General features: G+C 34.0%; 2 protein-coding genes across 2 annotated transcripts; both read right to left on the reverse strand.

Moving 5' to 3' along the window:
* Positions 1-343: 343 nt before the first annotated feature.
* On the reverse strand, positions 344-2,023 carry LOC108465061 (phloretin 4'-O-glucosyltransferase-like). Its single transcript, XM_017765372.2, has one exon. The coding sequence runs from the start codon at positions 1,863-1,865 to the stop codon at positions 471-473; it is 1,395 nt and encodes a 464-aa protein (XP_017620861.2). The 5' UTR covers positions 1,866-2,023; the 3' UTR covers positions 344-470.
* Positions 2,024-13,426: 11,403 nt separating this feature from the next.
* LOC128290458 (UDP-glycosyltransferase 75C1-like) lies at positions 13,427-15,354 on the reverse strand. The gene has a single exon (XM_053026055.1). The coding sequence runs from the start codon at positions 15,136-15,138 to the stop codon at positions 13,735-13,737; it is 1,404 nt and encodes a 467-aa protein (XP_052882015.1). The 5' UTR covers positions 15,139-15,354; the 3' UTR covers positions 13,427-13,734.
* Positions 15,355-16,653: the final 1,299 nt, after the last annotated feature.

Here is a 16,653-nt window from a genome sequence, read left to right on the forward strand (position 1 = left end):
GGGACTAAAATTGAACATTTTGAAAACTGCAGGACTAAAAGTGATCAAATTAAGGTATTGGGACTAAATCCATAACTTTCATAAAGTATAGGGACTAGTAACAGAATTAAACCAAGAAAACCACATCCGCATAAACTTGTGTGGTGGCTTTTAAGGCAAAACCTACTCTCGTTTCATGGTACGATAATACCTGCTCCAGTACGAAGAAAGGTATTAAAAGGGATAATAATGAATTTTATCCTCAATGTTTATATATTTTATTAATTTAATCATTTTTTAACAAAATTAATTATTAATCTTTAAAAAAACTTAAACCTTACACCAAAATTAATTAAAGCATACATTTAATACAAACACAAATTAAATTTTATTTGTAACAGTGAATTGATATTGTGTTGCTAGTACAATATTTATAGCTGCTATTATAACAGTGAATTTACTTGAAAATGATAAATTTACTTCCAACAACCTTAAGCAACATCATCAACAAAAGCTTTAAGGTTCTTATCCATGTAGCCGCCTTCCATGGAGGCTTCCCTGGCTAACCCTTTCCATTTCTCTACATTTTTTTTCACTTCCATCCGTTTCTCATCATCCCCCATCACCAAATCCAAGCACCTAAAGATCTCATCACGTTCCACGATCCCTTCTTCATTAGCACTCACTCTCACCCCATTCCCCCACACATCTTCAATCAGCTTCGCATTAGTCCCTTGATCCGTCCATTGAGGGAAAGCCACCACCGGTACACCGGTCACCATGCTCTCCAACGTCGAGTTCCACCCACAATGCGTCACGAAGCAACCCAACGACGGATGAGACAATACTTCCACTTGCGAACACCATGGAACCACCATCCCAAACTGTTCCAATTCTTCCCTGCAAGTCAGTTTATCTTCTTCTTTCTCTTTGTAGTCTCCATCTTTCCGGTTCCTCACCACCCATAAAAAGGGTCGCCGGCTGGATATTAAAGCTCGAGCTATTTCCTCCACTTGTTGCTTCGTTAACACTGCAATGCTCCCGAAGGAAACGTAAACGACTGCCGATTTTGGTTTGGAGTCTAACCATTGGAGGTAATCTTTTGAATCGGATTCAAAAAGATCTGTTCTCAAGGAATTATCCAAGGAGTCATTTGAGCTCAAGAAAGAAGATGGGATTAAAGGTCCGATGCCGACCATGTTGAAATTTTCAATGGCGTTTAATGCTTCGTGTTCCAAAGCATCGAATGTGTTAACAAGGATTTTAGGGTTGGATTCATCGGCGAGGACGTCCATTTGTTCTTGGAACAACGACAGTGCCCAACGGTAAACGTTTGAAGCGGTGACGAACGACGGAAGGTCGCGGGTGGCGAGTAGCGGCAGAACTGGTAATTTTATTGAACGCTTGGGGTTTGTTTCATCAGCATGAGCTTTAATGGTGGATTCGTATCCGTTGAAGTAAAAATAATAGATGTCAAAAACGGTGGCTGGTTGAATCCAAAGTAAAGCTGTCGGGATGTGATGTTTACGCGCCACCTCCGTGGCCCAATGGATGAACAGGGTGTAGACAATGCAAGTGACGGGTTTGCCTTCGTTTTCACTGCTTGTTATAAACTCGGAGATGGCTTCTTTGCCTCGTCGCCTCAATTCAGATAGGTAATGGTCTATGTGAACTCCGGGTTGAAAACCGTCGTCGTAGCCATCGGAAAAGGATAAAAACGTTAGGCCTTGAGCAGTGGGGACTTTGGTCATGCGGCGGCGAGCGGAGATGCAGGTGATGAAAGTTACACGTACTCCAATACGTATAAGATGCTTGGCAAATTGTAAGGTTGGGTTTATGTGGCCTTGTGCAGGGAAGGTCACTAGGAGGAAATGAGGCTGTGACATGGTGGTGATGGCGGCGCGTAGGTAGTTGAGCTGGTCTTTCTTTACGAACGTCGGATTTGGAGTATTCAAAGTGTTCTTATAAGTGATGAGAGGCACTGTAAAAAGGTGACGTTTGGGCTGACGAATTTGAAGATCTCTAAATTCTTTTGGATTTTGTTTGGAAAAATATTCATCTCGTTGTCACACTCATTCTTCCGCTACAAGGACAATAATAAATTTTTGTTATTAATATCGAAGTCAAAAATTCTGTTTGTGACAAATTAAAAGCGGAAGTTAAAAACAATTGCAAAATGGAATATATATATATATATACACATATACATCATACATATATATTATAAAAGAAAAAATTGTATGAAACTGTGTTTCTATATCATCTCTTTTTTGGTTAGAAGAATTACAAATTAAATTTTATTTCTTAATTTTTAGTGTTTTTAGTTGAATTTAAATTTGTTCCGAAAAAAATCTAATTTGCCATTTTCTTATTGGAAAATGTTAAGGATGACGTGAAATGACAGTTTTATACAATCTTTTCTCATATTATGATGTACACAATATTTAAGAAAACAATCTTACTTAGGGTTTAAAATTGTGACAAGTGGATACTTTAATTGTTTGACACATTAATACTATTAAATTTGTTTAAGTTTTTTTTTTATCACTCAACTTTTAAAACTTTCAAAATGGTCACCTAACTAATCAGATTTGTTTTTTTTGGTCCATTTCCATTAAGTGTTTGACAGAAGGTTAAAGTGATAGTTTAAAAATTAGTATAATAACAAAATTTTCCCTCAAACTTTACATATTGTATCAATTTTGTCATATTTTTTAAAAATTAACCCTACCAGGTATGCAAAGGTAAGGCATTTAACGATGCTTATGGGAAATTGATAAAAAAAATGGAACCCAATTAATTGAATGACCATTTTGAAAGTTTTAAAATTTGAGTGAGTAAAAAAAAAGTTTAAGCATAGATGGATAACTTGGTAGGTAGTTTAACTAAATATAAACTTACTAGTTTAGTGTTGGGGTTTAGTTTAACCTAAATTATAATTGGTGAATTAAATTCAAAGCTCCAAGAGTCGTGTAGTATGAAACAGACTGTGACAGCATCATGCATCAAGCTACAACCTAATCATAAAAAAACCTAGATTTTTATTTAGGTAACTTGCAGGCTCAGCCTTGGGGTAGTTTGGGAATGCACCCACCCAGGGCTAGAGGGTCTCAATTTTTCTTTTTCAGTTTTTAACGTGAAAAAAAATCTTCAAACTTAAATCATCCGATTTATTGCATGTAGAAACAAAGGACCCTTTTTTTTGTTATATTGTATTACATCTTATAATTTTTTTTAAAAGGGGCCACAATTTATTGTTTTGCCTAAGGCCCTAAAAATGTCAAGAACAGGCCAGGTCATTTGGCTAATTTTTTTTTGAAAAGTCTAGGTAGTGAGCTCCAATCGACAATTTGACAATCGGTACTGTGATCAATACTCATAGACAAGTAGAAGAACATACCTTAAATCCAAAGCAATTTAACAGTCAGTATTCGATATAGAAGAAGAAAGCTATTTAGATTTTGGTCTACAAATTAGTGACGTTCAAAGTTGTTTCATAAAAAAAAATTTAACGATAAAAGGAGGAGTGTTTTTGATTGATGTAGGTGATTCAAACAGAGAAGGCCAGAATGATTTTATAACACATCAACGATCACCTCCAAGGTCTTTGAGTGAAACAAAGTTAAGTAAATTGAACTGATAAACATGGCCATTGAAAATGTGGAGAGAAGTTATATGTATTTTTCTCGTGTATGGCTATTAGACATTAGAATAGTCAACGACCCCTAAATTCGCACAAAATATCTCATTTTAAACTCTTTAAATTTCGTCTCATTTTCATCCTTAAGCATCAATAAAAATATATCTTTACTTTTCTTAACCTTTTTAGAAAATAAAAAAGATGGTGAAGGGTTTTTCGCTGTGTTCTCATTGGCTTTGGTGCTCTCAATCCAATTCGTAGTAGGACAATAAGAGAAGGCTTTTGATGAGGCGGAATCTCCGGAAGCTGACAGGGTACTTTTGAGTTCAGAGATGGCAGCTTCTCCAGAATCAGAAGCAAAAGCTCCAACTGGATTTTTCACCGGGTTAAAGAGGAGAATGGCATAGTGATGCTAAAAAAGCAATATGAGACCCAGATTTTAAGAAGGATGATGCTAACACAGATAATGAGAAGAATTAGTCAAGGGATGATGCAACAAATTACCATAATCGAAAAAAGCAACCTTAGGCAATGTAATTGAATAAAAGAAGAACATACAATAATTTGGATACATATATACATTATAAGGGCTAGAAATTTTTCATAATGGCCAAAACAAAAGTAATTGTTAAACAATAAATTCAATAAACAACAATAAATTTCATACATTTTCGATCTTTGAGTCCGTAAATATTATTATTTAATATTTTTCTTATGAATTAACTCTTTTTTTAATTTTTATAAAGCCGCTTAACTTTAGATTCTACTTTTGGAGGAGAAAATAAATGTTTAATTTTTTTGATATAATGATTTATTTGGCCCTCTAGTTTTCCAAAAAAAATTATTTTAGTCATACATTTATTTTTTTCATATTTTTTAGCCTTTAAAATTTTGTTTTTATCAAATCACCCCAAGATGAATAGCAAAGTTAACGATTTTTTAAATTCGCTAATGTAGCATACACTTGGATAGCCACATAGATGACACCTCATCATTTAATTTTTTTAAAAAAATTAAAAATTAAAAAAATATATTTTTAAAAATTAAAATTATTAAAAAGTATAAAAATTATAAAAAGATAGTTTTTAATTTTTAAAATTTTAAAAAATTAATTAAATGTTGATATGTCATCCACATAGCAGTCCATGTGTATGCTGCTTCAACAAAGTTAAAAAACGTCAACTTTTTTTTATCCATTTTAGCATGATTTGACAAAAATAATTCAAATTTAAGGGTTAGAAGAGAAAAAAATTAAATGAAGAACTAAAATGACTTTTTTTTGTAAAATTAGAGAGTCAAAAAATCATTATATCTTTTTTTTTACATAAATTTAATATAGTTGGCACGGGGAAAACCTAATTTTGGTTTAATTCATTTATATAGGGAAAAATAAACTACAAATTCAATTAATTCAAATAAAAAGATTAATATGAAATACAAATAACGTGTTTTAAATTTGTTTCACATCATATCCAAACTAAAGTTTAACGTTGAAGTCAATAACTAGACTATTAATACTTTTGAAAATTGATCGCAAAATGTTAAAATTAGAAATTGATAAACTATAACTCATTATTTGAAGAAGTCTAATGAAATTAACCCTATAATTTATATAAAAATATAACTTATTTAATTTCTTATTTATGATAATAATTGGAGGCTTGATAATATCATATCCCATCAACATTACTTCGGAACAATAAATGCACGAAGAGCTAACATATATGTTTTTTATATAAAAATGCTTACTTCTCCTCATAATTCATCCTCAACTCTTAAATCGAATTAAAAATGCACTTAATTATGCTTAAACTAATGTTTTCTTGGTTGTTGCAATTAGCAACAGTACTAATCAAACTGAAACTCAATTGACAAGATGACTTATGTTAGATAGGACTATAGTACTTACACTATCACTTTCATTTTTCTTTTAAAAAAACCACATCCATGTATAAATCCATTTATCTATACCATTATTGTTGTTATCATTTCAAACTCTTGGGTCCTTTTGGATGGGCAGTGAGATTAGTTCCAATGAGATTAAAATTATAGTATAGATGTGTAACTAGGAATGGTAAAACTCAAATCACTCAATGGATTCCGAATTGATCCACACCAGATGAAGAGGTTTTTTTTTTAAAAGTGGATGTGGAGCAAGGCGAGGTGGATTTTTGTTCTTTTAGATAGTGAGTATGGAGCAATTATGGTAATTGCTTACCTCACCCCGCTCTAGGAGATTAAATTGTCATTTTATCCTAGTATGTATATAACTATTAAAAATGTGAAAAAAAATGTAATAATGTATTATAAAAAATTTCATATATTTTATATTCAAATATTTTTCTAAAGAATTATGGATAATTATTTACTTGACTATAAAAATGATTACTAAACTATTCAGACGATTTTTATTTAAGTCACTTGCAAGTTTGGTCCTGGGGGTAGTTTGGGAGTTCGACCACCAAGGGCTGGAAGGGCCTAAATTTTTTTTTCAAGTTTTTAATGTGGAAAAAAAATCTTAAACCTTTTAAATATTCTTGTAATGTCCCAAAACCCGGCCTAGAAGTTTACCCAGATCTAGGAGGTTACATTGATCATCAAAGTGATCTAAAGCAATTTTACAAAACGGAATGTTAACATCTCATTTATAACTGATTTAGCCAGATAAGAACTACATCGTTAAACCATTTAGATTTTAAAATAGATAATTTAAGTTACGACCAAAAATACAGGATTATAAATCCGCAATTCTCTGAAATTAAATCCAAAATAAGTTTTACGAGAAATGCCAAACTACTTATACCACAGTTCTTATAATTAACTACTGTCCAGAACAGTTCATCAAAATAGGAATTGAAAAGAAAACTTATTAGCTTGTTTTAAAAAGTGTCTATCCGAGACCTCTTGCATGTCAAGTCCAGCTATAGAAAACGAGAGTACATGAAAAAGGGAAACACTAAGAGAGTGAACTACACGAGCTCAGTGTGAGTCTGAAACCAAGAGCAAACAACCAAAAGATAGAGTAACTCAACGGTTAGCCAGAAAAGTATATGCTCATGAATCACATACAAAACGCTTATAACGGTAATCCAGTATAAGATATATTCAAGTAGACCATAACACATATCATTTATACACTTTTGCACACTAATCATGTGATCAACACACCAATGCTCACATAGACAAACATACATCCAGATGTGTGATGAATGCAATAAATCAAAAACAACCCACCCCACCAACCAAACACCTCTCCGACCACCCTACACACCACATATGAGCTAATCAAGCCCAACCAACCATGCACACCCCAAAGGACCTCGAAAGGCCCATCCACCCTGCACACCATATGTGTGGAACTAAGCCACTTGAATGATAATATGCAGCTGAGCTGGCATATAAAAAGTATAGTGTGGTAAACCGTTGTACAGATATATTGCAGTTAAAATTGCCAAATCAGATCAGACTCCCTTCTTTTCGCAACCAAACCTAAAATTTTATGCAAATGCATATGTGCAAACAAGCTTACAGAATCTATGTACACAACTTACAGACATTCTAGTAGAATTAGAGTGTACACATTTAATCGACCAAATTTAGAATCAGTTATAACGATACTTAAAACTTAAAACAATCATTAAATTAGTGCAATGAACAAAAATATAGCATAAGATTGAGCCAAAACAGAGTCCGAACCACCCTTACTAAGCTCTAGCCGAAGGTTGGAACATACAGGAACAGAAATAAGTTATAATCTGACACAGAATGAAAATTTGTAAAACAGGGCCACACGACCGTGTGGAAGTGCCTAGGCCACGTGGAAATCTACACACCCATGTGAAAGAGACACACGTCCATGTAAAAAGGCACACGTCCGTGTGAAAGGAGACACACGGCTGTGTGGCTTAGGCACACGCCTATATGACCCAAGGACATAGCCGTGTGACCAGGCCATGTAACTCTCTGTCCAAGTGTGGAAGCCTCACATGCCTGTGTGCCCACGGGACACGGCAATGTGTCCAGAACACATGCCTATGTGAAAATCGACAAAAATCCTTAAAATTTTAGATGAAAACCCTAATTTCTAACTACACACGGTTGTATGAACCACCCATGTGGGGCACACGCCCATGTGGCCACTCGTGTGGTCACAAAACCACACTGAAATGGGCCAAAATTGTGATTTTCTCAATTGAAACAAATTATTAACGTCAGTAGCACTAAAAACCCACTCCAAAATTGATTGGGGATCATGTATTACATGATCAAAACGACCCCTACCCACTCAGTATCAGAAACACACAGCTTAATTTCAGAAGCACACAAGAAATCCCTAAATTTCACGGAATCCAACAACGAAAAAATAAACAGTTCAGAAACAAACTTTAAAGCATGATTCCAACGTCGAAAACCAGTCGATTCAACACTCAACGGAACAACAAATGACTTGAGAAGCAATAACCAGCGACAACAGTTTCAAATCAATAGGGAAAAAAATGAAAGACTAAAAGAGGAGAAAGACTTTTAAAAAAATAAGTAAATTAGAATAACAGAGAAAATGGCAAAAAAGAACGTCGGGAAGTTTTTTGGGATCACTTTCCATTTCCAAAAATTAAACATTAATAATAAAATAAATATATAATAATAAAAATATTACATAAATATCTAAAACACTCATAAGGATTCAAACACGAAACCTAAAGGTAAACTACCACACTTACAACCACTAAATCAGCAAGCTCATTCTAACATTAAAACGAGAAAACAAACATAATTGTTCAACCTACACACTGACAGTAAACACATACCCCAAAACTTCTAACCCTGAAATCCGGGATATTACAATTTCGATTAATTGCAGGTAGAAAAAAAGGGCCCCAATTTTTTTTATTATATTGCATAACATTTTTTTAATTTTTTAAAAGGGGCACTAATTTATTGTTTTGCCAAGAGCCCCAAAATGTCAAGAACGGCCTAGTTACTTGGCTTTTTTTTTTCGAAATGTCTAGTTAGCGAGCTCCAAGCGACAATTAGACAATCGGTACAGTGATCGATACCCATTGACAAGTAGAAGAATTTACCTTAGATCCAATTCAATTTAACAGTAAATATCTGATATAGAAGAAGAAAGCTATTTAGATTTTGGTACACAAGTTAGTGACGTTTAAAGTTGTTTCATGGAAAAAAATTGAACTATAAAAGGAGAATGATAGTTTTTGATTGGTGCAGGTGATGCAAACAGAGAAGGTCAAAATGATTTTATAACACATCAACAACCATCGAGAACGTCTTCAAGTGAAATAAGAGAAGTAAAATTTTAGTCTCTTGTTTGATTTAAAATTTAAAATCAAATTGATAGCGTTATTAATTAAATTTCATGATTAAGCTTTAAAAAGAACTTACACCATACACCAAAATTAATTAAAACATAAATTTAAAAAAAACACAAATTAGAAATTTATTTGTAACATTCCATCGAATTTTAGATAATTTGATATCATTATTATTACAACAGTTAAGAGGAATTTGATGGTTTTTAAACATGCTATTTCTTGATTTAACAATTCAAGATATAAATGGAGATAATTATATAAAAAGATAAATTCAATTGCAACAACCTTGAGCAACATCATCCACAAAAGCTTTAAGGTTCATATTCAAGGAACCACCTTCTATGACGGCCTCCCCCGCTAACCCTTTCCATTTCTCAACATTCTTCTTCACTTGCATCCCTTTCTCCTCATCCCCCATCACCAAATCCAAGCACCTAATGTAATATCCTGATTTTGGGCCTAGTCGGAATAGTGGTTTCGTGACCACAAAATCTGAGATATAAATAATTATTTTATGATTATTTTAAGGTCTATGATATGATTGCATGATTGTGTGAAAATTTCGTGAAGAAATTTTATGCATAAAGTGCTTAATTTGAAATTTGGGACTAAATTGAATAAATTGCAAAACTTGTGTTCTAGAAGTATTTTGCATAAAATTGAATTAGATTATTAATTAGAGGTCCTTAAAGAGCAATTTTACCAATTTCTAAGTCTATGGACAAAATTGGACATGGATGGAATTTTGGAAAGTTTAGTAGTAAGGGCATTTTGGTCATTTAGGGTAAAATGAATTAAAATACAAAATTAAAAGCCAATTTTTCTCATCTTCAACCCCATGGCCGAATATAGCAAGGAGAAACCATGGCTAGGGTTTTCAAGCTTCCAAGCTCGATTGTAAGTCCGTTCTAGCCTCGTTTTTAATGATTTTTACGCTTTTGGAGTCCTAGCTCGATTTAGCTTATGCTAGCAATAATTTAACCTAGGGTTTATATTTGGAAAAATACCCATAGGTGAAATTTGTGTATTTTGGTGTTTTATGATAGAATGTGAGGTTTTAAATTATGTTAGACAACTTGTGCTACTCGGTTTTAAGTGAAAACGAGCAAAAGGGCTTAATCGGTAAAAATACCTAATAGTCATAAGTACATGTTAGAGTGAGAATTTGATGTTGCCATAGAATGGAAAAATGATCAGCGTGTCATAAAACATAAGAAAATAGGCTGAATTTTAATTTACGAGCTTTGGGGAAAAAGTGTAAATATGCAAAAGTTTAGGGGCAAAATTGTAATTTTTCCAAAATATGATTTTGGGTCAATTTGAATAATGTGAGTCCTAATTAGACTATATTTTAAATGATAGAGCAAGGAAAACTGAAATTCGGGCTAAAATGGGGAAAATACCAAGTTGTGGACGAAATGGTAAAAATAGCCATTTTCGCATACGAGGTAAGTTCATATGTAAATGTTGGTAACATAGTTATTATTTTAAATGTTTTAATGTTTTTAAATGATATGATAATTATTATGAAATATTATACTTGTGATAATTGTTTGATAATATGTAATTATGTGAATTACTTGATGAGTATGAACTATCACCAAGTATCAATTTCGATATTCCGTGGAAGACGGCAAAGATGTGAGATCGAGGAAAAAGCCCGTTTGAACCTTAGGAATAGATTAGGATACAAGTGACATGTCACTAGGATGGTTGAGCATCCGAACTCGTTGAGTTGAGTCCGAGTTCACTTATGGATGCGAGCGTCCGAACTCGTTGAGTTGAGTCCGAGTTCGTGAGATGTAACTAGGCATCCGAACTCGTTGAGTTGAGTCCGAGTTCACTTATGGATGCGATTGAGCTCGTTGAGTTGAGTCCGAGTTCACTTATGGGCGGGTTACATGGTAGCTTGGCTACATATGTGGCACTTATGTGCAAACTTTCCATGTATCCGAATTATATTCGATGTGTTCAACGGGTAAAGTTCTACTCAAATGGAGGAATACTCAAGATGAAAGGGACGTATTGGTAAGTGTTGTGAAATGGATACTTTGAACAGGTATGTACTTAACCCTCGGGTTGAAAACTCGATATAACAACAATATGGTAAGATGATAAATGAAAAGGTGATATGAATGTCTTCTTGATGATTATGCAAATGATGTTTTATGTTTGCTTATATGGTTATGTTACTTGCTATTTGCATGTGAGCTTACTAAGCATTTATGCTTACTCCTCCTTTTCATTCCTTGTAGTGTTGACAAGCCAGCTCGAAATCGAAAACGGTCTGAGGCACGCCACACTATCCGTATACCATCTTGGCATAATGGCTTGTATATTTTGAGTATGGCATGTATAGCATTATAATCATTTTATATGTATGGTCTTATGATATGGTTATTGAGTGGTATAGAAATAGAAATGCTTGGTAATGATTAGCCATTGGAATGGCTAATCATGATCATATTTGGTATTATGTATGTCAAATTGCTAGCTAATCCATGGAAACCATGAAATAGGTAAAATTTACCATAAAATAGATTCAGACAGCAGCAGTGATGTGAGTTTGAAAAATCACTAAAAATAGTAGAAATGAAATTAAATAATGAATAAGTTATGGAATCGAAGCTTGATGAGTCTATTTTCATATGGAATAAGCGAAACAGGTATATGAGCTATATTTTATGAGATGTTTAAATTTTTGTGAAACAGGACCAGAGCGATTTCTGGATCCCCTGTTATGATTTTGGAAATTCACCATAAATTTTATAAAGATAATTAGAAGTCACGCTTTATATGTACAGATTCCTTATTGAGTCTAGTTTTATTAGAGACAAACGGCATAGTCATTGAAGGTCTGTATAGGGAGATATCTGATTCGTAATACACAGAGGTCAGAGTAGTTGAACCCTGAAATAGGGGAGACTTTAACTAATAAACTGTACTAATTGGCCCAACCAAAATTCTAGAAAAAATTAGTAGATATATATATATGAGCCTAGTTTCAGGAAAAATTTACGAATTGGATTTGAGTTTCGTAACTCGAGATATGATTTTTAAAGCGATGTGATGCAGTTAGCCAGCTTGTCTGGAAATTTTAAAATGAATTGTATGAGCTGTTTAATTAATGAATTAAGTCCGTTAACACCTCGTGTTCGACTCCGGAAACGGTCTCGGGTACGGGGTGTTACACCTAACAATCTCATCACGTTCCACGATCTCTTCTTCATTAGTACTCAGTCTCACTCCATTCCTCCACACATCTTTAATCATCTTCGCATTAGTCCCTTGATCCGTTCATTGAGGGAAAGCCACCACCAGTACACCGGCCACCATGCTCTCTAACATCGTGTTCCAACCACAGTACATCACGAAGCAACCCAACGGTGAATGAGACAATACTTCCACTTGTAAACACCATGGAACCACCATCCCAAACTGTTCCAATTCTTCCCTGCAAGTTAGTTTATCTTTTTCTTTCTCTTCATAGCCTCCATCTTTCCGATTCTTCACCACCCATAAAAACAGTTGCCGGCTAGATAATAAAGCTCGAGCCATTTCCTCTACTCGTCGATGGATACTAATCCACCATACCAATTGTTGAATCATCGGTTGGAGCTCACTAATTGGACTTAAAAAGAACTTAACAACGTAATGACTTAAATAAAAAAATTTTTGAATAGCTCAACGACTTAAATGAAAATATTCTAATAGCTCATGCCCGTTTTGTAACTTTTTGAAATTAAGTAACCAAAATGTAAATTTACTAACAATTTAGTGACTTTAGAAACATAAAGTTTCAAAAAAAAAATTAAACATAAAGGCTTTTCTATAATGCACTCTCGCGTTTCTACCATTTAAATAGTTATACATATTAAACGGATAAAATGATACTTTTATATAGTATAAGAGCAAAATCACTCCATCTTACAACCACATTTCAAAAAAATTTATTTCGAACTATTTGAAATCCATCACAAGATTCATATTCTCTCATCCCTAACACATATAATACTTAAATGGTCACTTTTAATTTCTTTCTAGAGAAAAACAAGGTTAAATTTTTTATTAGTCTTACTTTATAAAAGTTGTGGATTTAATCCTTATACTTTAATTTGGTCACTTTTAATCCTCATACTTTTCAAAATTTGAAATTTAAGTCCTCACTAAACGATAATTGTTAAATTCATTAAATTTTATTATTTTTAAAATTTGATGCAACAAACATATCATCATATGTGTAATGGCATTTCAGTTTGCTATTTTCTCATATTACTCACTAAAATTTTAGTTAATGGATTAGTGGCTATCATTTGTATCGAGACGGAAATTTTTTGAATTCGAAAAAAATAGGGATTTAGAATGATTTAATTGGAGAATATATATTAAATCTACAATTGTATGCATAGTACATGACTAGTAATTGAAATTAAACAAAAGAATTTAACTACTATTATTTGGTTCAGGACGAAAATTTCAAAAGTCTAAAAGTATAGGGACTAAAATTGAACATTTTGACAAGTGCAGGACTAAAAGTGATCAAATTAAAGTATTGGGACTAACTCCATAACTTTCATAAAGTATAGGGACTAGTAGAAGAATTAAACCAAGAAAACCACATCCGCATAAACTTGTGTGGTGGCTCGTCATTCGCATGTTGACTACAAGGCAAAACCTACTCAAGTTTCATGGTACAATAATAACTGCTCCAGAACGATGAAAGGTATTAAAAGGAATAATAATGAATTTTTTCCTCAATATTTATATATTTTATCAATTTAATCATTTCCAACAAGCAACATCATCCACAAAAGCTTTAAGGTTCATATCCATGGAGCCGCCTTCCATGGAGGCTTCCCTGGCTAAGCCTTCCCATTTCTCTACATTTTTCTTCACTTCCATCCCTTTCTCATCATCCCCCATCACCAAATCCAAGCACCTAACGATCTCATCACGTTCCACGATCCCTTCTTCATTAGCACTCACTCTCACCCCATTCCCCCACACATCTTCAATCAGCTTCGCAGTAGTCCCTTGATCCGTCCATTGAGGGAAAGCCACCAGCGGTACACCGGCCACCATGCTCTCCAACGTCGAGTTCCACCCACAATGCGTCACGAAGCAACCCAACGACGGATGAGACAATACTTCCACTTGCGAACACCACGGAACCACCATCCCAAACTGTTCCAATTCTTCCCTGCAACTCAGTTTATCTTCTTCTATCTCTTCGTAGCCTCCATCTTTCCGGTTCCTCACCACCCATAAAAACGGTCGCCGTCTGGATATTAAAGCTCGAGCGATTTCCTCCACTTGTTGCTTCGTTAACACTGCAACGCTCCCGAAGGAAACGTAAACGACTGCCGATTTTGGTTTGGAGTCTAACCATTGGAGGTAATCTTTTGAATCGGATTCAAAAAGATCGGTTCTCAAGGAATTATCCAAGGAGTCGTTTGAGTTCAAGAAAGAAGATGGGATTAAAGGTCCGATGCCGAGCATGTTGAAATTTTCAATGGCGTTTAATGCTTCGTGCTCCAAAGCATCGAAGGTGTTAACAAGGATTTTAGGGTTGGATTCATCGGCGAGGACGTCCATTTGCTCTTGGAACAACGACAGTGCCCAACGGTAAACGTTTGAAGCGGTGACGAACGACGGAAGGTCGCGGGTGGCGAGTAGCGGCAGACCTGGTAATTTTATTGAACGCTTGGGGTTTGTTTCATCAGCTTGAGCTTTAATGGTGGATTCGTATCCGTTGAAGTAAAAATAATAGATGTCAAAAACGGTAGCGGGTTGAATCCAAAGTAAAGCTGTCGGGATGTGATGTTTACGCGTCACCTCCGTGGCCCAATGGACGAACAGGGTGTAGACAAAGCAAGTGACGGGTTTGCCTTCGTTTTCACTGCTTGTTATAAACTCGGAGATGGCTTCTTTGCCTCGTCGCCTCAATTCAGATAGGTAATGGTCTATGTGAACTCCGGGTTGAAAACCGTCGTCGTAGCCATCGGAAAAGGATAAAAACGTTAGGCCTTGAGCAGTGGGGACTTTGGTCATGCGGCGGCGAGCGGAGATGCAGGTGATGAAAGTTACACGTACTCCAATACGTATAAGATGCTTGGCAAATTGTAAGGTTGGGTTTATGTGGCCTTGTGCAGGGAAGGTCACTAGGAGGAAATGAGGCTGTGACATGGTGGTGATGGCGGCGCGTAGGTAGTTGAGCTGGTCTTTCTTTAGATTTGGAGTATTCAAAGTGTTCTTATAAGTGATGAGAGGCACTGTAAAAAGGTGACGTTTGGGCTGACGAATTTGAAGATTCCTAAATCCTTTTAGATTTTGTGTGGAAAAAAACTCATCACGTTGTCACGAGCATTGTTGCACTACCAGGACAATAAATTTTCTCTCATTAATTTCCATATGTTAAATTAAAATATAAATTCATTTTTTTAATATTATCTATTTTATTATTAATAACGAAGTCAAAAATTTGTTTGTGACAAATTAAAAGCCCAAGTTAAAAACAATTGCAAAACCGAATACATATATATTATAATATACACAATATTTAAGAAAATAATCTTAAGTAAGGTTTAAAATTGTGAAAAGTGAATATTTTAATTGTTTGATAAATTAATACTTTGGTAAGTCAAGATAAATTTTAGGGGCGAATGAAATTTTAATTTTTATAGTATATATTTTATAATTTTAAAAGATTAAATCAAATTTTTATAATTTTAGGGGTAAAATATAATTTTACCTTTACTAATTTAAAATTTTAAAAAATTTGAAGAGCCTAAATATAAATTTTCCGTTTTAGGGAGGCTAATGCCCCGCCAAATTTCCCCCTATATCCGTCTCTATTAATACTATTAAATATGTGTTTTTATCACACAAATTTGTTTAAAATTAGTATAATAACAAATTTTATCCTAAAACTTTACATATTGTATTAATTTAGTCATAATTTTTAAAAATTAACCCTCAACTTTACAAATACCTAATCTTCCAAGTATGCAAAGGTAAGGCATTTAACGATGCTCAAGGGAAATGGATAAAAAAATGGAACCCAATTAATTAAATGACCATTTTGAAAGTTTTACAAATTGAGTGAGTAAAAGAAAAGTTTAAGCATAGATGGATAACTTTGTAGGTAGTTTAACCAAATATAAACTTACTAGTTTAGTTTAACCTAAATTATAATTGGTGAATTAAATTCAAACCCCCAAGAGTCGTGTAGTATGAAATTGTCTGTGACAGCATCATGCATCAAGCTACAACCTAATCATAAAAAAACTAGTTTTTTTTATTTACATACGGCCTTAGGGTAAATTGGGAGTGTGCCCGCCCAGGACTAAAGGGTCTTAAATTTCTTTTTTCAGTTTTTAATGTGGAAAAAAAAATCTTCAACCTTTTTAATCTTCTGATTTATTGCATGCAGAAGAAAAATGGGTCCTATTTTTTTTGGTTATATTGTATTACATCTTATAATTTTTTCTAAAAGGGGTCCAAATTTATTGTTTCGCCTAGGGCCCCAAAAATATCAAGAACATGCCTGGTCATTTGGCTATTATTTTTTATTTTTAAAAGTCTAGGTAGTGAGCACGAATTGATAATTTGACAATCGGTAATGTGATCAATACTCATAGACAAGTAGAAGAACATACCTTAAATCCAAAGTAATTTAACAGTCAGTATTCGATATAGAAG

The sequence above is a fragment of the Gossypium arboreum genome, chromosome 3, assembly GCF_025698485.1.
Source record: "Gossypium arboreum isolate Shixiya-1 chromosome 3, ASM2569848v2, whole genome shotgun sequence".
Classification (NCBI taxonomy): domain Eukaryota; kingdom Viridiplantae; phylum Streptophyta; class Magnoliopsida; order Malvales; family Malvaceae; genus Gossypium; species Gossypium arboreum.

Coding starts and splice junctions, on each gene's coding strand:
- LOC108465061 (XM_017765372.2), bottom strand. CDS start 1,865: ATGTCACAGCCTCATTTCCTCCTAGTGACCTTCCCTGCACAAGGCCAC.
- LOC128290458 (XM_053026055.1), bottom strand. CDS start 15,138: ATGTCACAGCCTCATTTCCTCCTAGTGACCTTCCCTGCACAAGGCCAC.